Here is a 23531-nt window from a genome sequence, read left to right as displayed (position 1 = left end):
ACCACTTCCTCTTTTTCATTTAAAAAATAAATTCCATGTACCTGAACCCCCATCCTCCCCACCCACCCCCCCAAAAACACCCCAACCCTGGCTGGGCCTAGCATTTTGAGTTTGACCATTTATTAATTTCAATAAAATAACTAAAAAGATGCATAGCATCTACAAGAGCAATATAGCAGTCACCCCCAGCAGGGAAAGCAGTACTTGCCAAAAGCAGCCAAAGAATCATTTAACATTTAAGTTTGTAGAGGTCTTCCTTAGAGTCCCATTACTTCTATTGAAAAACTTTTAAGTTCTGTCCCTAGGAAAAAAAGGAAAAAGCTTTGTCTGTTCACAATGATTTATTCTACCTTCACCTATATTGCTTTTAGTTTAAATGGGAGAATTTTAAGAATGGAAAACCTGCATCCTTGTGTCACCTGTGCCAATGACTACTAAACTTCTCTGTGGATGGCATCCCACTGGGAAACCTCCCCGTTTTCCCACATTGGTTAGTAGAGGGCTTGTGAGTCTCCTGTAGCCATGTCTGCAGTACTTAAATAGGTGTCCTTTATAATCAGCATTTGAGACAACTTTGCCATGATAAAGCAGGTTCATTTGAGGATTTCGCTTTATAACTTCAGAATCAGTACTTGCATGATTTTAAAAGGAGAAAAACCCTTCACATTACACACTCAAGGTGGAATAGTGGATCTCTTGCAAATGCACATTACTGCATATAAGTTATGCATCTAATGATCACAGATGGAAGTTACATATTTGAAACTTCGCAGTGCAATTTGAAATTCCATGGGGACTAAGTCTCTAGTGGCTTGCTGTGCAGTCCTTATTTTAAGATGAAGCACTTCCTTAGGTGAGTGGTCCTGCTGAGAGCAATGAGACTCCTTGTCACTTGGCATGAGTAATTGCTTACCAAAACACAGGAGGTGCTGTTAGTTCCTATACAATTAGGTTTTTAAATGGCAAAATGAATCTCCTGGATGTTTGCCACTTACTCATATCTGATGATCTATTTTATTTGTATGTGAACAGCTATTATATGCTTAAATGTGCATCTACAATTGAAAATAAAAAAAATCCCAAATGAATAGGCTTTTCTTAAGTCTTTTTAAATATGCAAGTCACCTAGAGTGCATGAAAAGTCCCATGCTGGCAGGCAGTAAACTGAGTAAGTGTGACATTGGCACAATGAACAGGTCTCCTGCACACTGCTGCTCCCAGCTGCCTGAACCCTCATGCAGAGGGATCACTTCAGTATGAGTAGTCTTTTTCTTTGCCTCACTTAAACAAGGATGCAGATTTGTGACTTTTTTTTAATTTTGAAGATTAAACACTCAAAATGCAAAGGGAGCAAATCAGTGGTTGGTTGGTTGGCTTAAGAAGCACCTAGTTCCCTGGCTGTCTGCTTTTCTCCATCCCTAAAACGGAATGTCAGTTGGGTATCAGCAGCTGCAGAGGGAAAGACGCATCCTACTGTGCAAAAGTGGCACCAGTTTGAGTAAACCCAGCCAGCTGTGATCCTGCTATGCTTTAGTCCGCAATATACACGATAGGTCGCATGCAGGGCTGTACTGCTCTGTCTCCGCATGTGAATGGTGTGCGTTGGGCGAGATAGGACTTCCTGATTTTGGTAACTTGTATAGGTTTATCACAGAGTTGTGGACTGTTGTCCACAATTGGATGGAGCCTCTCAAGGAGAGAGGGAGTCTCAATGCTAAATATTCTTCCTTGGAATTGGCTACTGTATGAACTTAATGTGGTGATTCTTTTTAGTTATCAGATGGGTTTTGGACTGAATTGGTTGTTATGGACAACAGTCTTTTTGGTACTAGATCAGTTTTTGTCCATTTCACCTACTTGTTGTTCGGCTCAGCTGCAGTTCATCATAGCAAAGCTACCTCGAGGGTAACGCTATGTCTGTATGAATTGGACAAGCATAGTTGATGTGAAGGACTCTTTGGTGTGATGCATATTGAACTTGAGTGTATTACCTTTTATTTCGTAATGTGATTATTGCACACGTTCACACTGGCAAGCTACTGACTTATACATACACAAACTGGAAAGAGTGATTCATTTTTACATAGTAATAATCAACAGATCTATTTTCTGCATGGCTTGTCTAGAAGATCTCAAATTTGTGGGGGTGGCAATTAATTTGTAAGCTGAAAATTTTTATATGGAAGGTAAGAACCTCACAATACTATTTTCAGTCACTTTTCTGAGTAGAATTGCATTAGCTGGACCACAGCGTCTCACCATCCTTTCTAATCTTCCCCCACCATAGCTTTTGAAGTTTATTTAGTGACCAGTCCTCTGTATCATAACCTACTCTATATTACCTTTTCACAAGTCTCTCCCAATAGTCTAAGCCACTCTGTGGCTAGGCAGATGGAGAAATGAGACAGTTTATGTATAATGTGTCCGCCTTACTGGTACCTCCTCTGACATTTGTCTGTTTCACCTACTTGTTTCTATAAAATCCTCTCTGGGTCAGGGATGGCCTTTCTTGCTACTTGTTTTAACAGTGTCTAGCTCAGTGACATTCCTTTCGTCTCTAGGTGCTATAGTAATACAAATAGGTAGGGCCCTACAAAATTCATGTCCATGAAAAATACATCACGGACCGTGAAATCTGGTCTCCCTCGTGAAATCTGGCTATTGTTGGAAGCGAGGGGTTGTGGTATTGTCACCCTTATTACTTTTGCTGCTTTCAGAGCTGGATGGCTGGAGAGAGGAGGCCCAACTCTAAAGGCGGTAGCATGGAATGGGGGGTTGTTACTTTTGGGGGGACAGGGCTGGTCTTATGGGTGGATGCCATGGGTGATGGCCCAGGGCACCATGGTCAATCCACCCCCCTACACACAGCACCACCCCAAGGCCTGTTAAACCCTAAGCGCTGATCTCAGAGGCGGGGAGGGACAGGGCTGGGGGCATCCCAGCCGGGGGCTCCTACTGTGCACCGGGATCCAGTTGCTAGTCTTGGCTGGGGAGGGATGGGACTATCCTTTTCCACCCTACAGGCTGCGCCCTGGGCCAGGTCAGATCCACCTCTGGGAACCTCTCCTGGTTGCAGGAAACTCTGCAATTCCTGGCTGGGAGCCCAGGTCTGAAGGAAGCGCCACAGCCAGCAGTTGTGCAGAAGCCAGCGTAGCGTGATACGGTACTACCAACCTGACTTCTGCACTGTGGCTGGCGGCAATGCTGCCTTCAGGGGTGGGTGCCTGGCTAGCAACTGCCGCTCTTCGGCCACCGAGCTCTAAAGGCAGTGCCATGGCCAGCTGCAGCGCAGAAGTAATAGTGACAATAGGCAACCACCTCTCCCCTCCGGCCCACGACCCCCTTTTGGGTTGGGACCCCTGCAGTTATGGTGTGAAATTTCAGATTTTTAAAATCCTGTGACTGTGAAACTTACCAGAATGGACTGTGAATCTGGTAAGGCCCTCCAAATAGGAATATCGGTTTCATACACACATTTTCACAAACAGTGTTTGTGGTGGGAGGGAGGAAGGACCCTATTACAGCTTTTTCCACTCATTTCAGTATGGAAGAAATTCAACTTTTTAACCCTCCTTCCACCCCCTGATTAAAATCCACGTATAATATACAAGAAGTCTCACATTTTAGCCTTGGCTTTTGCTCAGAGGCCATAACAAAATTAATGCTTTTGAAGATGGCTGTGCGCATGTATAAACAAATCACTGCATGCTATCAATAGCTGGATTTTTTTTTTTTAAAAATTTTTGTTGTTTTTGAGGCTGATTAACACTTTGGTAAGAAATTAGTGTTCAAGAATACCTTTTGTATTGATACAGATAGTGCTCTTCAGCTGTTAGGCCTATGTGTTTAGGAGCCTATTGGAATGCTAAGTGTGCTGTATTCAGAGATACTCTGGCTGTCAGAGTGGCTTTCTAAAGATTGGTAGGATGCTAACTGGATGGACCATTGTTAAACTGCACTATGAAGGAGGAGAATTTTCTTAGAAAAGTTACTAAAAATTGTGTGGGTATTCTTTGGTTGTCCCATTGAAATGATTAGGATTTTTACTGCTCTTTGGTCAATGCTGTATACAGATACATGTACGCTAATATGATATACATCTCTAAGGTGATCATATTGCTATAAAGTGAAATCTCAGAATATTTTAAAGAGGAATGCTATCTTCATGTTTTTGGCTAATACTCTGTCAGTGGGACTTCTGGGTACTAGCACCTTTTGACAGCATCATCACCTATGTGTCTACATGTAAATCCAGGTGCCTAATTTTAAGGATCCAAAAGTCAAAATTTTTACCTGGATGTCTAACCCTCATTTCCCTAGCTATAAAATGAAACAGCTACCTTACAGCTTTGTTGAAAATTTAGTGTTGGTAAAGCTCTTTGAAGATTTAAAAATATGCTTATTTGTTGCATTTTTATTAAACATAAGCTAGCTAAGGTTTTCTTGTTTATAGTTAGTTAGTTATCTGCATGCATATAGATAAAATTCTTATTAAAAAGGCTACGATCCTGGCAACTAACTTTCATGGTGGTATACTGTAGGATTTGAAGCTTCAAAAAGTGGGTCTGTAATTCCTCCTGTATAGCTACGTAATGAGATACAATCCAATTGTTAGAACTGGGCTGTTCAGTGAACCAAACCTTTCTGAAAATTCAGGAAAAGCCCATCTTTCCCATATGTAATAGTCATTGTAGATGCCAAAGAAACCCAATTGTCTCATATTTATGAAGATACCCTTAGCTGATGCTCAATTATATGCAGTAGAGTAGCTTGAACATATGTTAAAATGAGTCTTGAACTGGTGCAATACCAGTTTAAAGATCTACAGCTCATACACTAAGTAAATATCTGAAGAAGGTTAGCTTATAAGAAGGTTGCTTTCATAACTTTGTAAACCATTGTTTTTTGTTCAGAATTTGGGATTTTCTAATTAATCCATTTGAAACATTTAAGCTTTTAAATGCTATAAGAATTTTATCACTGTTTGAGCATAGGAGAAAGTTGGTGATGTGTCAAAATTCACAGTATTAATTTGTCTTTTAACCTTCTAGCAGCTCCTACATTTCCTCCTGCCTCTGTCTGATCATATTGCTCCTAAGAATATTTCAAACTCTTAATTAAACTGGGTATTGTGATTTCAGCACTAAACTTAAGACCGTCGATAGGAAGGTAGGAGAGCCCGTTACAAACATTAATGCTGTCTGAGAGAATTGATAGGAGCAGTAAGCTATTGAATAATCAGTATGTCAGGCAGCCCTTTCTAGTATGTAGTATTTTTGTGCAGTATATTGGTGTAGGTCTTAAATACCTTGGTTCATTTTATTGTAGTACTGCAGAACTAACTGTTTCTTTTCTTTTCTCGTCTCTTCTCTTTCTCTCTCTCAAATCAGGACAGAGCTTGGGTTATGGCTTTGTGAACTACATTGACCCCAAGGATGCTGAAAAGGCTATCAACACGCTGAACGGATTGAGACTTCAAACCAAAACAATAAAAGTATGTAGTGCTAATTATAGCATGAGGAAAATTATAGATTGAAGTCTTGCAACACTAATCACCACATTATGTTCTTAGCCTAAGCCACAGGTGGAAAGGTTTCTGATATGGGCAACACAACTAGTGTGGTTTACTTTCATAAACTAGTGCCTTTAGTAACCAGGCATTAACATGAGCAGAAGTTACTTAGACTGTGTGCCAAATTGGTTTTCATATCAGATGCATGTCTGTTTACATTTTATCCAAGAAATGGATCCTCATAATTGCATGTTTTTGAGGTTTCCCTCATTAGAATATATGCCATACTGTATTTCTGAAAGGTTTTGTTGTTTGGAGAGATTATACCACTGCCCCTTTTTTCCTCTGTGCAATATGTATATTGCTTATGAAGACTTTTTTTCAGTGGAGTGTCCCTGGGAAAATCTGTTTAAAATAAAATGTGCTGAAATGAATAAGGCCAGAGGAGTATGAAAAACCCTAGCACTGCAGTTAGACACCTGCAGCTGAATGTGCCACCTGACTCTGGCCTGAGCCTCAATGTTTACACTGCAGCTAAACATCCGCTTAGCCTGGGCCCCATTAGCCCAAATCAGCTGTCATGGATTCAGTTTTTTCCCCAAATTGGATTCAGTTTTTGCCCCAATCCACAATACAGTTTTGTAAAGAACAGAAGTAATCTTGAGGAGCAATCTTCCCCTCCCCGAGTGTTATCCCTAAACCGTGTTTATGGTGACACGTGTGTGCCTTCAGAGCTTAGGGGCAAGAATGGAGGAGAATGAAGCTAGCTGTCCTTTTATTCTTAAAGTTCAAGGGATCCTCTTGAACACTTTATTTTCATAGACTCTTACAAATATAGGCCTGGAAGGACCTCAGTAGGTTTAGTCCAGTTCCCTGCACTGAGGCAGGACTAAGTATTACCTACATTTATTATTGACAGGTGTTTTTCTGACCAGTTCTTAAAAACCTCCAATTACTGAGATTACACAAACTCCTTATGTGACTTGTTCCAGTGCTTAACTACTAGAATTGGGAAGTTTTTCCTAATGTCTAACCTAAGTCTCTCGATGCAATTTGACCCCATTTTTTCTTTTCCTCTCCTCAGTGGGTAAGGAGAACAATTTATCATCCTTCTCTTTATAATAGCCTTTTATGTACTTGAAGACTGTTATCAGGTCCTCCTTTCTCTTCTCTTCTCCATACTAAACAAACCTAGTTTTTTTTCCAGTCTTTCCTCATAGGTCATATTTTCTAGGCCTTTAAGCTTCTGTCCTAACTTGCTCAGTCTCTATAAAATTATTTCAGTCAGAAGGATGCTAACATCCTAGAGTCTTCTGAGTAGTTTGGGTTTTAGAAGCCAAGGAACACAGGTTAACAAGGATAAGTTGTCAGGAAGTGTTCCATCTTTCAAGGATACTTTGTGTCAGTAAAATATTGTTCATCCTTGGCTGACTGTCTTCTATTCTTTGTATAGTGTCTAAAGGCAACTGTCATCCTGCTCACTATCATTCAGGTTAGAGACAATGGTGCTTTAGTTAATGACTTCAGAGCTCGGCTACCAAATGTAGCCTGTTCTGCCCTTTTGGCTGAGGTCAGACTTGCTCCTTTGGACATGCAGTTTGCTTGTGAAAGGGCTTAAATGTAAAAGTGAATCTGGAACACTTAAAAAGGTGTTTGAGGCAAAGATATTGTTCCTGTGAAAAAGGCAGGGCATTTTTTCTCTAACCTGTAATGGTTATTAAAATGAATAGTGATCTGCAAATGTTGTTGAATGCTGCTGTTCTATATCCTGTTAAACATATGTATTTGTATCTGAGGAATGCTTAGCATGAAAGACATAACTTTGTGTCTTTGGCAGAGGTTTTGACTCTTGGAAGGATTTTTTTTTTTAACTGATCAAAAAGAGACAGGTGGGGGGGGGGAAGGGATGAATTTCCCAAGGAATTTGCAAATTTTTTAAAGATATTTTCCTTTTATTTGACAATCTGGATTGTGTCCCTGAAGTAAAGGAACTTTTTTGTGGTCTGACAATTTTGTGGAGTCTTTAAATGTGCAATTTTTGTGTTTGTGGCACACCTCTTGTCCTAGTAAAACAAGAAAAGGAGTACTTGTGGCACCTTAGAGACTAACAAATTTATTAGAGCATAAGCTTTCGTGAGCTACAGCTCACTTCATCGGATGCATTTGGTGGAAAAAACAGAGGAGAGATTTATATACACACAAACAGAGAACATGAAACAATGGGTTTATCATACACACTGTAAGGAGAGTGATCACTTAAGATAAGCCATCACCCACAGCAGGGGGGGGAAAGGAGGAAAACCTTCCATGGTGACAAGCAGGTAGGCTAATTCCAGCAGTTAACAAGAATATCAGAAAAAAGAAAAGGAGTACTTGTGGCACCTTAGAGACTAACAAATTTATTAGAGCATAAGCTTTCGTGAGCTACAGCTCACTTCATCGGATGCATTTCGTGGAAAAAACAGAGGAGAGATCTCTCCTCTGTTTTTTCCACGAAATGCATCCGATGAAGTGAGCTGTAGCTCACGAAAGCTTATGCTCTAATAAATTTGTTAGTCTCTAAGGTGCCACAAGTACTCCTTTTCTTTTTGCGAAAACAGACTAACACGGCTGCTACTCTGAAAAGAATATCAGAGGAACAGTGGGGGTGGGGTGGGGGGGAGAAATACCATGGGGAAATAGTTTTACTTTGTGTAATGACTCATTCATTCCCAGTCTCTATTCAAGCCTAAGTTAATTGTATCCAGTTTGCAAATTAATTCCAATTCAGCAGTCTCTCGTTGGAGTCTGTTTTTGAAGCTTTTTTGTTGAAGGATAGCCACTCTTAGGTCTGTGATCGAGTGACCAGAGAGATTGAAGTGTTCTCCAACTGGTTTTTGAATGTTATAATTCTTGACGTCTGATTTGTGTCCATTCATTCTTTTACGTAGAGACTGTCCAGTTTGGCCAATGTACATGGCAGAGGGGCATTGCTGGCACATGATGGCATATATCACATTGGTAGATGCGCAGGTGAACGAGCCTCTGATAGTGTGGCTGATGTGATTAGGCCCTATGATGGTATCCCCTGAATAGATATGTGGACAGAGTTGGCAACGGGCTTTGTTGCAAGGATAGGTTCCTGGGTTAGTGGTTCTGTTGTGTGGTGTGTGGTTGCTGGTGAGTATTTGCTTCAGATTGGGGGGCTGTCTGTAAGCAAGGACTGGTCTATCTCCCAAGATCTGAGAGAGCGATGGCTCGTCCTTCAGGATAGGTTGTAGATCCTTGATGATGCGTTGGAGAGGTTTTAGTTGGGGGCTGAAGGTGATGGCTAGTGGCGTTCTGTTGTTTTCTTTGTTGGGCCTGTCCTGTAGTAGGTGACTTCTGGGTACTCTTCTGGCTCTGTCAATCTGTTTCTTCACTTCAGCAGGTGGGTATTGTAGTTGTAGGAATGCATGATAGAGATCTTGTAGGTGTTTGTCTCTGTCTGAGGGGTTGGAGCAAATGCGGTTATATCTTAGCGCTTGGCTGTAGACAATGGATCGAGTGGTATGATCTGGATGAAAGCTAGAGGCATGTAGGTAGGAATAGCGGTCAGTAGGTTTCCGATATAGGGTGGTGTTTATGTGACCATCGCTTATTAGCACCGTAGTGTCCAGGAAGTGGATCTCTTGTGTGGACTGGTCCAGGCTGAGGTTGATGGTGGGATGGAAATTGTTGAAATCATGGTGGAATTCCTCAAGAGCTTCTTTTCCATGGGTCCAGATGATGAAGATGTCATCAATGTAGCGCAAGTAGAGTAGGGGCTTTAGGGGACGAGAGCTGAGGAAGCGTTGTTCTAAGTCAGCCATAAAAATGTTGGCATACTGTGGGGCCATGCGGGTACCCATCGCAGTGCCGCTGATTTGAAGGTATACATTGTCACCAAATGTGAAATAGTTATGGGTCAGGACAAAGTCACAAAGTTCTGCCACCAGGTTAGCCGTGACAGTATCGGGGATACTGTTCCTGACGGCTTGTAGTCCATCTTTGTGTGGAATGTTGGTGTAGAGGGCTTCTACATCCAGCAGAGACTGCTGAATTGGAATTAATTTGCAAACTGGATACAATTAACTTAGGCTTGAATAGAGACTGGGAATGGATGAGTCATTACACAAAGTAAAACTATTTCCCCATGGTATTTCTCCCCCCCACCCCACCCCCCACTGTTCCTCTGATATTCTTGTTAACTGCTGGAATTAGCCTACCTGCTTGTCACCATGGAAGGTTTTCCTCCTTTCCCCCCCCTGCTGTGGGTGATGGCTTATCTTAAGTGATCACTCTCCTTACAGTGTGTATGATAAACCCATTGTTTCATGTTCTCTGTGTGTGTGTATATAAATCTCTCCTCTGTTTTTTCCACCAAATGCATCCGATGAAGTGAGCTGTAGCTCACGAAAGCTTATGCTCTAATAAATTTGTTAGTCTCTAAGGTGCCACAAGTACTCCTTTTCTTTTTGCGAATACAGACTAACACGGCTGCTACTCTGAAACCTAGTAAAACAGTTCTGCATAGAATGCTGTTGTCTTATTACTGCCTCGCTGGGTTGCAAGTCAGAAAGGTGACACATGGGGTGGCTCAAGCCAGACATCCAAAATCAAAATGATCCCCCAAGGTTGTTGACAGTAAGTTACTTCAATATGTATGTATATTAGGGCTGTCAATCACAGTTAACACCTGTGACTGAAAACAAAATTAACACGTTAATTTTAACACATTAATGTCATGAAGCCCCACCCCTGAGCCCCCAGCCTATATTTGAAAATATAGGAAATATCCAAAAAATCTTTAAATAAATGGTATTCTATTATTTAACAGTGTGATTAAAATTGCCATTAATCCCTATTAATTTTTGTAATCGCTTGACAGCCCTAATGTATATGGAATCCTCATTCACCTTGCAGATAGTCATTGGGCAAACAAGTGAAGAGCAATGGAAAAGGAGATGTTACCAGGAGGGAAAGAGCAAAAACACAGTAAATGGAACACTGGTGTCTCATTCCCCACCCTCATGCACACAATACAGCCTATCTGCTAGGTTAAACAAATGGTAGCATTGAGTTAAAAATTGTAAAAATAGCCAACAACTGGATACTGAAGTTGAGAAACAAAAACCTTTAGGCTTTATCATTAAGCTTGATCTTCTTTGAAAATTGTAAGGAGCGCATCTAGGAATTTTTATAAACACATTCCAACTCAGTAGGCCAAAATGCAGAGCCCTTCTGTTGCACTTATATGAATTTTTCATTTTCTCCTTAGTTGAGTGCTGTTCATATCTTTCACATTAAAGGCTGAATTCTGTTGTTCTTGACTTCGGTGGGAGGGGCAGCATTTGGCCCCAAGAAAGGAGTTTTGTACGTTTCCCTTCATAAGGATCTGTTGGAAGTCCTGCATCCCAGGTTGGCTCAGATGCTGATTTGCAAGGTTTGAGCTGCCCTCGGAGACAGCAAAGTTCTGTGATAGACCTATGTTTGGGCTTAGAGGGGAAGCATTTTTTCTTCCCTGACCTGCTCTTTGGTGTTCAGAGAAAGGTTTTAGTGAATTGCTACAGGCTTTCCAGTATGAGTGATCATGGAAACGGATTTTTTTTCCATAGTCGCTTCTAACATTAAGGATATTTAATGTTTGGGGATTGATCAAGACTTGCCTATATTGGACACTTGCTTAACTCCTCTTTGAAAATGGCAGAACTTCTTCATGGTGGTAGGTATCCCATAATATTTTTGTCAGGGAACTGATGCTGTTCGAGGTTCACAGCTGAGAACAGACAATCTAAGATAAACTGCTTATGTCTTGATTCTGAGTCACTAGATCAGTCCTGAACTAGTGATTCAGGCAAGCCCAGGCTCCATAACTACTGTATATACTGATATGGAGTTAGTCTTAAAGGCTAGTGTTACAGAATTCACATGCGGGTGAAGTTTGTCATCTTAAACCCATTCTCTCTGAGCAGTGGCCAGCTAGGACCATAGCAGTCCTGTAAAGTTATACCAGAGTTATTTGTGACAGATCAAGACTTCATTCCATTCCTGTTAGTATGTCGTACTCTTACTACAAACACTTTTGAGCTGGCTAAAATTAGCAAGCCCAAACAAATTGGTCCTTAGAGCTATCGCTGGTTTCCCACATCAGCTAGAAAATAGCTCTTAGTTTTTACACACCACCTTCAAAGGGAAAGGATGGGGCTATCCCTCATTGTTTGATGCCCATAAATAAGGCTGCGATTAGAGTTGGGCACAGTATTGTGACACAATGGGCCTGTTTGAATTTGCAAAACAGATGGGAAATGGCAGCTTTTTTGCTGAATATTTAATACTTGCAAAAGCTTTTTTTAAATTTTTTTTTGGCCTGAAATTGTCTGCCTCGTAGGTAAAACTGAAAAGCAGGTTTGGTGAAATGATAAAAACTTGTCAACTTTCACCACGAAGTGGAAGTAGTCTATTTCAGAGAGGAGTGTACCTACCACATGGCACTATGGATTGAGTACGGGATTGGGCATCTGTAACTTGTGGTTTCCATTCCCACCTCTAGCACTAGCCACCGTTAATACTGTAATCTTTAGGAGAGTCTACCACCACTGTTTTCTTGAAACAGAAGTTGTGCTTGAAAATTTGCTCATACTGCAACATGTGCAAAATCAGGCTGCCGCTTTTACAAATGCAATTAAGTCGCCAACGTTTAAAAAAAAATTATAGGAATGATTTTATTAAAATACTTGCAAGATATTTTGCATCGTTTTTTTCATCTAATCATATTTTCAGACCTAGTCCGGTAATCACACCATCTTATAAACTTGTGTTATGCTGCCCTGATGGTTTTAATTATTAATTTGACCTTTTGGCAGTAGGAAAAATCTACATTTGTACTGTGGTAACATTGAGGCCCTAATCCAGGATCAGAGACCCACTCTGCTAGTGATCTTTTGTGATCTTGAGTCATTTTTCTTTTTTGTAAGACACTGCTATTGGAACCCTTTCAGTGCTGAGTGAGTTATTGCATTGGAATAGAAAATGAGCTATCTAGAAATCTTTAACTTTAATGATTGAGCTGATCAATATAGTCCCTCCTCTCTTTCTCACCCCTTCACCTGGTCCCACTTGCTTATATGTATTCACTCCTTCGTTGGGAAAGATTACTCCTTCCAGGGATGTAAGCTGATGAGTTTTGAAAAGATGCCAGTAGAATATATTAATGGAACAAAAACTAATGGACTTGTCCACGTGCAAAATAAAGACCAGGAAAGCCAGTTATGTCTTGGATTGATTTGGTCTGCAGGAACAGAATTTCCATTTCAGAAAAAAAATCAAGTAACATTGGAATAAGAACAGGCATCTCCAGTGGCTTCTTCTACTGAGGGTTTGTTAGATCCAAGGTAGAAGCTGAAGAACAGTTCATCTTCATCTTTATCGAGAAGAGCATACCAAGTTGCAAGATCCCTGAGGTCAACTATATCTAGGTTGAAAAAGTCTGGAGAGGCCCTGTCTACGAAGCAGGGGCAGAAAACACAATTCTTTCACCCTAGTGAATTGTGTTGGAGCTGTGTTTCCAGCCTAGAGCAGGCAGCTTTCCACCCTGTGCCAAAAATGAAACTGGCTGTACTTTAAGGTGTCATGGATTGAAAAGGGGAAAGAGCACTTCTTCTCTTGTAACTGCTAATCTGATTTAACCTTGTCATGGCTTGGAGGTGGTGAACCCCTTGGATGTGGGGATGGGCAAAGTTGACACCTGGATGATGCCCTTGCGGGGGGGGACGGGACTCTGTCCCACAGAAATACCACTGGGACCAGTAGTTTGGTTTTTTCCATCAGGCCAATTCCGGTTGAATTGGGGCTAAAATGCAAGATACCATCAAAAGGTTAACCATTTGGGGTGAGATGGATTGAATGTCAGAGTTCACTTAAATGCAAGACTAGGCATGGGATTTTCTGAGATCACCATTGTCATTGAGACATGTATTTTCTTAATCCTAGATGAGTACCAAGTAGAACCATTTGAAGCGCTTCCTTGTGTACAGCATTTGTTAGTAAATACAGCTTCCAGACCTCTGCCCTTCTTTGCAAGTTATCAGTTGATTTCTACCTGGGCAAAGGCTGGTTAAACATTTCTTCTCACATGATTCCTACAAGAAACGTTTTTTGATTGACTATTAAAGTGTTTACAAGAGTAATTATCACCTGTCAGGGGAATATAGATTTAAGAAATATTTAATCAAAAGTATTAAATCTGTAGGTTTTCTTCCCACTCTTCCATAGCTCTTGAATATATTAAAAAAAAAAAAAATCCTCAGGCTTAAAATGGTGTGTCATTCATGCAGAAGTTGGAAGAAAGTTAACTTTCCAAATTCTTTGGCCATGCTTGTGTTTGGAAGATTTCCTTTGGTATTATCCGTTACTAACTGTCCAATGAAAGATAATGTAATGCAACATTAAAACTGTAAAATGGGCCAACCATTGTAGAATACTTTCTCATCTGAGTGCCAAGAAATAACATATGCTATTGTAAAGGGAGACTTGAGATGAGGAACATATTACAGGTATGCACACCTTTTGAAATAGTTTGCTATGTAACGTAGTGGTGTGCACCTCATTTCATTCAGTAACAATACTTGGTTAGTTGTGAACCATTATCCTCTTTTGCAACAGTAATCATCTTAAAGTAACTGTTGTACCATAATTTATTGCTTGCCCAAGAATGTCCCCTGCTTATGACAATGTTTAAACACAGTTGGTACACATTTTATATAATGCAATGAAGAATGTGACTAGTATACAGACCCACTAACTTCTTTGGCAGACTTCTTCTAGTGCTGAATGTATGTAGCAATGAGAGGTATTTTCCAGTTGCATTGCTCTTCGCGGGTCTGACCTGTTCATCTTTGTGGAAGTATATTAACAGGAAGGAATCTTTGGTAGATAAGCTTTTAATAGTGATCTTTTCCATTAACCACAATCTCAAGAGAACTGGGAGATATGTATTTATTGTGTTAAAAACTCCTTTAGGACACTGGAGGCAAATGAACTGTGAAGGTGAGGAAGAGACACACTCCTCACTTCTGTATTTTGTTCTTCCAGTATTAAAGAACATTGATCTAGTGAGTGGCAAAAGGGGATCCTATTTGGAGCTTTAATTAAAGCAAGTACATTTTATTGATGCTATCAATCAGCAGAGATTGAGGGAAAGGGCCTGGTGTCAGACCATTTAGTGGTCTTGACAGGGTAATTAAATACCTCAGGACTGTAGTCTCAAGATAAAGTGAAGTGCTTCTGCAGATCTGAAGCAGTGGAACAATTTATCTCGGAACAAAGGTAAAGGTGTTTTTCCTTTAAATTTCTGCAGGAGTTATATAAATGGTAATTATAGTCTTTTTGCTATGCTATAGTTAAAGCTTTGACAGCATTTCCATTTTAAACCCCTCCTCTTTTTTCCATCCCCAGGTAAAATTTTGCTCTAAGCTGACATTTAACACACAAGGTCTTCAGGAGTGACATTTTTATTTAACCATCTTAAATTGGGCATTTTTCATATTGTATTATAGTATTTTGAAGGGAAGGCTTGGCTTTGAATGCATATCTTGTCGCTTTCTGTAAACTGTTGCTTTTTTCTAAAGCTATGTGATTATTCCACAATGTCTAATCACTTGGAGCAAAATAAAATAGCTTGTCAGACTGAATTATAAAAATTTGCAAAAACTCTTCTTAGGAAGTTCCACAGTTCTTACTATAAAGGTCCTTGTATATGCAATATGCACAATTTAACAGCCTTTGTTTCTCAGTCTGTATCCTCCTAGGTAGAATTCCCTTTGGAGCCAGTCAGTGCAGTTGCTTAACAGCCTCCGGGGATTACTGAAGGATATGTTTCTCCTAGTCTGAGAAGCTCTCTCCACCTCAGCAGAACTGTAGTCCTTTCTGACCAGGAGACCAAGATGATAGAATGAGTAACCAATCCGTCATGGTGAAGTGGACTAGTACCATTAATTTAAAAAAACCTCTGTACATGCTGGATGTTGCACAGCAATCTTATACCAACTTAAAGCAAAAACCTCACTACTATAGTGTCAATAACACCAACCCCTCTTCCTTTCTCCTACCCTCTTAAAAACAAATCTTTAAGCCAAAAAGCAAAGCCAAAAAACAAGGATAAGAGGACTTGGCTAGATGAGCTTAAACTCCACTATTTGTGTGTTCTGTGTAAGAGATGGTGCTTCAACTTTTTTATTATAGTAAAATATGGATGCGCTTCTTGAAATGTAAAATTCTTGAAAGAGAGTGAAGTTGATTGACCTTTTAATGGACTCCAGGCTGTCCAAGTTTTTGGGTGTTAGTTAAATATTGAGTTTGGGTATCTCTTATCAACCCAATAAGGGTTTTTATTGCACGCTTTTCATAGGTTGTAAAAATGTTCCTGAGGAAAGTTAAATGTATTTGGCATTGAACATGCTGTTTTGCCTTGTGCATGACTCTGAAGTAATGTATTGAATGAGATAGATAGGCAAGACCTCGCAGTCATGAACTGACCAGTCAACCACACACATAATTTGGAACTGCAATCAGGCAACAGCAGAGATCTAAAAAAAAAAGCAGAGTACAATATTGTGGTAAACTTAAACTACCAAAAAGAAAATAAAGGGAAAGTTTAAAAAAAGTTTTGACAAGGTGAGGAAACTGTCTTTTCATTTAAATTAAGATGATTAAAAGCAGCATTATTTCTTCTGCACAGGAAAGTTTCAGAGCTGTATTAAGTCAACATTCAGTTGTAAACTTTTGAAAGAACAACCATAATATTTTGTTCAGGGTTGCAAATGTTTGAGTTACTAACAACCTCCATTTTCATGGTATTCGTAACTGAGGTTCTACTGTGTAAAAAAGAAAAAAAAATTCCATATCCAATAAGTGAGTGGCGGCAACAACAGCAGTGTGAAATGGACAAGCATCTTGACACTTTTCTTTTTCTCTGCAGCTTTCAGAGCACCACAAACTTGCTAAACATTTTTAATGTCTTGGTGCTGCTCTGAAGGCAACAGTAACAGGGACATGGTCCATTAACCTAGGCTTGAATAAAGACTTGGAGCGGATGTGTCATTACATAAAGTAAAACTATTTTCCCATGTTTATCCCTCCCCCCCTCCCCCTCCCCCCCATTCCTCACAGTTCTTGTCAACCGCTGGAAATGGCCCATCTTGATTATCACTACAAAAGGTTTTTTTCCTCTCCCGCTGGTAATAGCTCACCTTACCTGATCACTCTCCTTGTAGTGTGTTTGGTAACACCCATTGTTTCATGTTCTCTGTGTATATAAAATCATCCTACTGTATTTTCCACTGATGCATCCAGTGAAGTGGACTTTAGCCCATGGAAGCTTATGCTCAAATAAATTTTAGTCTCTCTAAGGTGCCACAAGTACTCCTTTTCTTTATATGGATATAGACTAACACGGCTGCTACTCTGAAACAAGTACTCCTATTCTTTTTTTTTTTTTTTTGTAATTTTTCAAACTCCTTGCATAGGATTCTGTGCAAAATGCTGGCCATTCTACAGTACTTGCCTGTTCTAAATGTTCCCCTGCTTTACTTCTGTGTTGCCTGATCCCAGCTTAGTGCTTTGGTCTGTCTCCTAATTTTCTAAACTTAATTTCTCTTTACTTAAACTTGGTGACCTTCCTTATTTGGCTGGAGAATGTTCTATACTGAGTGCTTCCTGAAGGGCTCCATGGATCTGGCTCCCCCCAACAGTATCTCCAGTTTTCCTACACAGTTTGTTTACATGGCAATCAAGACTGCTGCCATCAGAATTCTTGAGTAAACTACACAAATTATGGCATAGCCCAGGCTGGAAACGAGAGGGTCGTAGTACCAGTGCCCCTTCCTCCCACCCCTTGTATCAGACCATCGAAGAGAGTGTCCTGGAGCATGAGCCTGAGTTTATTGCCAGGATTTGCTGCTCTTCCCAGAAGTCTACTTCACCACTATTGCCTATTAAACTCTAAGGAGGAAATGGCTGTCTCTGGTTCCTCAGTCCCTAGAAGTGGTAAAGGGAATGCTCCCAAGATTAAACTCCCTCTCAAAGAGTACGGATAAGAGGTGACTTGATCATGGCATAGGAGTACCTGCGTGGGGAGATGACTTAGAGGGCCCTTTATCTAGCAGCAAAATGCATAACCAGATCCAGTGGCTGGAAGCTGCTGCTAGACTGGAAATAAGATGCAAGATTTCAAGTGAGGGTAATTAACCATCTGAACAAATTACCAAGGGATGTGGTGGATTCTTAATCACTGAAGTCTTTAAATTGAGATCCTTTTTGAATGCATATTCTCTAGTTCATCCAGAGTTAGAATGCTGGCATTGATGTAGAATTTCACCCAGTAATTCGCCCAGTGTTGTGAGGGAGGTTAGACAAACTGATCATAATGGTCCCTTCTGGTTTTAAAATCTATTTAATCTACCTTGCCTCACAGCAGGAACAGCAACTCTCTAACAGCTCTTAGGCTAGGTGACTGAGCATAAATAAGGAAACCTATTTTTTCCCTTGTTGGAGATTCCTTCTCCCAAAAGAAAAATGTAAGGCCAAATATCCTTGGACTGTATCCAGAGAAAATGCCTACTAAAGAAAAAGGTATCACAGTCCAGAAAACTATCTAATGCACACTCAGGGTGACACAAGTCATCAAATGATCATCCTGTGGTAAAAGCTCTATTCTAGAATAACAAAGTTCAGGTACCTCTAAAAACCCACTTCAGGATAACCTAGGGAATAATGTCATGGGAAATATTTCTTAGACTAACAGTTCTTTCGATATCTCTCTCCAGTCTCAGAGGTGATCTCTCAATATCTATTAAGGCCTCCAGTATCTTACAGCATCTGCTTTTCTGTGCCTTCTGTTGCTAGGAATGATGGTCACTTGTATGGCAGCTGTTCCTGGGCTGCTATTGCATCTTTTTCTTTGCAGACTTTTTTCTTCAAATGTAGAATTTCTTATTCTGTGACATGACCTCCTTGCTGCACATAATCCTGGGCCTCTGATCAGTTTACTTGGTCATCCAAACTGGAAATTCTCATGGGCCTGAGTGTTTGCTAGACCTTCTAACTGTTCAATTAAGTACTTATGCCAGTTCCTTTGGTGGAAAGGCACGGAGAACGTATCCTTTCACTTGGACAATAAGGAATCTAACTGCCTGAAACCTGAGGAAGAACTGACAGCAGCATGCTTATTCTGAAGACCTGATGGCTTTCTGGTTTTAAAAACTGGGACACGCAAAAGAATGGAGCATCTGATTAACTTGTATTCCTGCAGTGTCATTAATTCTTTCCATTTGGTCATCTGAAATATGTCTGTCCTTTTTTTTTGTTTGTTTGTTGGCTTCCAAAAAGGGTTTAGGATTCAAATCTCATTTCTCTGATTCTCGCTTGACTGCATCCTTACCAAGTACACTGTGCGTTCCCGTCAAACTGTTTCAAAGATCCGCAGTACAATAACTGGTGGAAGAGTGGAATTTCACTGTTGTGCTAGAGCTTTCCTAAAACCACCAACTGAAGAGTCTACTTCAACTGGTGGCACCCCTTCCCCCCAAGAAATAAATCAAGGTGCTTCTCCCCAACCCTCAAGTTAATTGAATTCCTGCGTCAAAAGACAGGACACTGTGTAACAATTTGCAGGATGGAATCTGATCCTCGGGACATTCTTTCACAAAACACTACCAGATTGATGTCTTGTCCTCAGCTGATGGACACCAGGTCATTCTGGTTTCTCTCAATGCCAATTAAATTAGTGTGGTTTTTTTTTTTTAAAATGGAAGCTTGTTCCCTGGAATTGTTCTCCCTGACCCCAAGTTGTTTTATCCTTCTCTAGGTCTAATTAGTACTGCTTTATTTTTCCATACAATCATGGCCATTTCAGTCAGTGTGTGCGGAATACTGCCTCTGTTTAACCCTGGGGGTGTGTGTATTTGTCTGTTTTTATTATATATTGGCTAGGGAGGAGTAGCTGCTTATTGGCAAATATCAGTAAACACTGATCTCACTACACACGGACAAAAAATATTTCCACTGATGATGATCAACATTGATAAATAAGGAAAGATAAATGCTGCTTGGGAATTTACTACAGTTTGATTTAAGGATATTTACTTGTGATTTTGAAATTCAAAAAGTAAATTAAAATGGTCACCATCTACTGTCATTGAATAATTGTCTAGCTTCTCCATAATTTCCTGCAAGTGTGAAAATTTAAAGAGGAAAAAAATGCTTAAAAATAAACATTGCTATTTGTTGAAATTATTTTAAGAAAATCAAATTCTACCTAGCCAAATTACACAGGAGGAAATCAACTGAGCTGGTCACTCCTTGCTACAAAAATGATAGTCCTGCCATAAAAAGAAAGGAAATAGTCATGCTTATCAGACACACCCCTTTTTTTAAATTGGCTGAGTCAATTTTAATAATAGTTTAGCAGTTGTGTGTGCAACTGCAGGGGCCATTCAACACTATCCTATTACTCCAGCAGTAGAACCTTCAATGCCATCTCCCTAAACGTTCAGTACAGCTAAACTGACTCTGTGGTGTGTAGTAGATAAATGTAACCCTGTTATTTTGACTGTCATGGATGCTTTAATATGGTAAATGCTTTTGGGGTGAGGAAACCTTTGGGGTAAGGTTTCTACGCAGACCTGGTCTACTGAGGCCCATGACTTTTTCTTGCTCTTAGGAAGCTACAGATATTTCATGTATAAGGAGAAGTCCTTTCTTAGTAACATTTTTCAAACATCAGCAGAACCTTGTCACATCTTTTATCTCTGTGACATTTTAATCTAAAAATAGTTAACCCCCCCTCAGTAAACAAAATTTATTTCAAAGGGAGGCAGGGAAGGGAGAAATGAACCATCTTCAGTACATTTCACAGCCTACCAGGGAACAGCTCAAACATGTTAGCATGGCTGCAGTGACAATACACGCATAGAGCATGTGCTTAAGTATGGCATGTTCCTGCCCGTAGTCTTGTGGCCAGATGTTGGGATTACATATGGTATCCCTTCTGTCCACCCCATCCCCCATGTCAGCACACCCACTGTTTTCTCTCTCATAGCCTTAACACTGTGTGCGTACATTTTCTTTGTGTTTTGGATTTTTCCTTGTAACCTTTAATTCCAGGAAGAGAATGGCTTTCCCATTTCTGGGATGAGGCGGAAGCGGCATCAGTCTGAAAAGACTGATTCCAGAATCAGTGAGGCAGGATATATGGGGTGGTTAATCTCTGCTCCCTTCTAAAAAGTCACCATACCCCCATCTGCCTTTCTGGAAGGGGCGTCGGAGGTGGCTCCTCCTTTCAGTCAAAAATGAAATTTAAAAGCACTGGGGAACTAAAGTCATTTTGTATTTGTTTGCACAGAGAACATCTACAGAGAAACTTTAAAACTCGGATTAACTTGACTAACTTGTTGAGTTCTCCAAATGTCTAGGGCTTTGAACTAATATTTTAATAACGTATTGAGGAAAAGACTCTCTCACATTCAGAGAGAAAAGTGTCTAATTTGATTTTGTACTTTGTGTAGGGTCCTCTTTTTTTAAAGAACCCTTATTTTCCAGCCTTTCGTGAGTTTGGTAGGTCTGAACTGCCCAGGAGAGGTAGTGCAATGAAAACCCAAACCTTAATTTCTGCTTTTTGACTGCTGATTAGAGCAAGTAAGTCAAAAAAGGAAAGCTCAGCCTAAACCAAATTTACGAATTTACAGTCCTTCATTTGCCACCATCTGATCTCAAGCCCAGAAATTCCCCTTTCCCAAAAGTTCACGCTGAGGTTCTACCCTGAATGTTACTGACAGTGGACAAGCAGATGGGCATCTCTTCTGTCCTTCACAACCACGCTCACTTAAGCAGCAGCCAATATTTGTCACAGATTACCCACTCCCATTCCTTTAGTGACTGCAGAAATTAAGGAATGTTAATCTTGGCAAAAGGCACCCAAAAGGTGCCTAAAAGCACTTATTGTCCTATAATAACTGCCTGGTAATGACATTAGATCCTCCAGCAAGTTCAAGAAGCAAAGAAAATCAGAACCCTAGGCAAGTGCACCATGTGTTTCTCCAACTCGTCCTCACACCATGAAGGGGGAACAATGACTGCAGAAACAGTTCTCTTTCCAGTGTGCTGGGAGTTATTTTTCAGTGGCAGCATGACTTTAATTCTGTTCCTGGGATTGATCATTCTTATGTTCATACTGGGTCAGACCAAAGGTCCATCCAGCCCAGTATCCTGTCTGCCGACAGTGTCCAATACCAGGTGCCCCAGAGGGAATGAACCTAATGGATAACGATCTAGCGATCTCTCTCCTGCCATCCATCTCCACCCTCTGACAAACAGAGGCTAGGGATGCCATTCCTTACAAATACTGGCTAATAGCCATTAATGGACTTTAAACCTCCATGAATTTATCCAGTTCTCTTTTAAACCTTGTTATAGTGCTAGCCTTCACAACCTCCCCAGGCAAGGAGTTCCACAGGTTGACTGTGCGCTGTGTGAAGAACTTCCTTTTATTTGTTTTAAACCTGCTGCCCATTAACTTCATTTGGTGGCCCATAGTTCTTATATTAAGGGAACAAGTAAATAACTTTTCCTTATTCACTTTCTATCCCCCACTCCAGGATTTTATAGACCTCTGTCATATTCCCCCGTAGTCTCCTCTTTTCCAAGATGAAAAGTCTGAGTCTCTTTAATCTCTCCTCATATGGGACCCATTCCAAGCCCCTAATCATTTTAGTTGCCCTTCTCTGAACCTTTTCTAATGCTCCACCTGAAGAAATAAAGGAAATGCAACCAGAAGACCGAACAGCCAGACACATTGTACCTCCATGAGCAAGAAGAAAATTGGCTTCCCTTTTCAAAGAAGCCACTTTTACACAAATAGGGCTGTCGTATTGGGCTTCTGTCCCAGACTGTCCACAGACCAGCCATTGGGATGATTGAAGTTGCACTAGATTAGAAGGTTCTTGACAGCTCAAACCACAAGAAATTTTTTGGATGAAGATGCTTACCTCAACTCTAGTCAGTGTTCATCCAAGGAACCAACTTGTCAAACTCTTAAGCATGCCTGCCTATCTCCATCAGACATCTTCTAGAGTGCATCTTCTGCCATTTCCAAAAAAGCCCTTCCATTTGGGTTCTTAAGAACATGCCAAGAGTTTACCACTGGTTGGCTGGTCAATTACATGTACATATTTTTGGGAACCTATCTATAACTTTTTATGAGCTCATCATGGACACCTATCGCCATAGGACATTACCAACCTCAGAACTCTGAAGGTCATGTGGATTCAATCTGTTTATAAGAAACAGATCTTCACAATTACTCTCAGGTGGAGAATTATCTGAACTGTGAAAGCATGCATAATTCCTCTTAAGATATTTAGAAGTGCACATCACCACAGTATTGATACCATAACAAGAAACTGAAGGACATAAATTTCCAAAAAGCAGGAAAGTGGCATGGTGCTTAGCAGACATCAGTTATATATGGGTATAGACTTTGAGGACTACTTGTGGGACACTGGAAGCACTGACTTCCTTGTAGTGGTGGTGGTGATGGTAGAAGATGCAGTACCAAAAGTTGTCTTGTTTTGGGGGATTTTGACCTTCTCTAATAGGACGTTATGTATGTTGGTTGAGGTCCCGCTGTATAGAACCTACCTCTATTTCTTGACCACTACGTCGTAGGGCTTGACAGTTGTCTGACGAGCTCAGCTCTCTTGTTGGGTCACTGATGGGGAGGCAGACTGAAATAGCGCACACCATGGACAAGTTAGATCTTTGGAAATCAATTGAAGGATGCTAACTTACACCTGGAAACAATTAAACAGCCTGCTGTGTGTATGAAGCAATGGTGTGATGTGTTGCATCTGTCTGTCCTACCCAGGAGATATCACTGCATTCTATGTGGGTTGTAGCCCTCCATGTATCCATCTGAGCCAGAGGTAGAATGAGTTGCAGTAGTCCATATTCACATCCAGTAGGGAGG

General features: G+C 40.5%; 1 protein-coding gene across 1 annotated transcript in view; it reads left to right on the top strand.

Moving 5' to 3' along the window:
• The window catches only part of ELAVL2 (ELAV like RNA binding protein 2), a 146720-nt gene that overhangs the window by 103652 nt on the left and 19537 nt on the right, over positions 1-23531 (top strand). The window contains 1 exon segment of the mRNA XM_043514973.1: positions 5391-5494. Coding sequence (XP_043370908.1) covers positions 5391-5494 — 104 coding nt within the window.

The sequence above is a fragment of the Dermochelys coriacea genome, chromosome 5 (assembly GCF_009764565.3).
Source record: "Dermochelys coriacea isolate rDerCor1 chromosome 5, rDerCor1.pri.v4, whole genome shotgun sequence".
Classification (NCBI taxonomy): domain Eukaryota; kingdom Metazoa; phylum Chordata; order Testudines; family Dermochelyidae; genus Dermochelys; species Dermochelys coriacea.
Note: the sequence above shows the minus strand (reverse complement) of the source record. Positions and strands in the feature narration are given on the sequence as shown.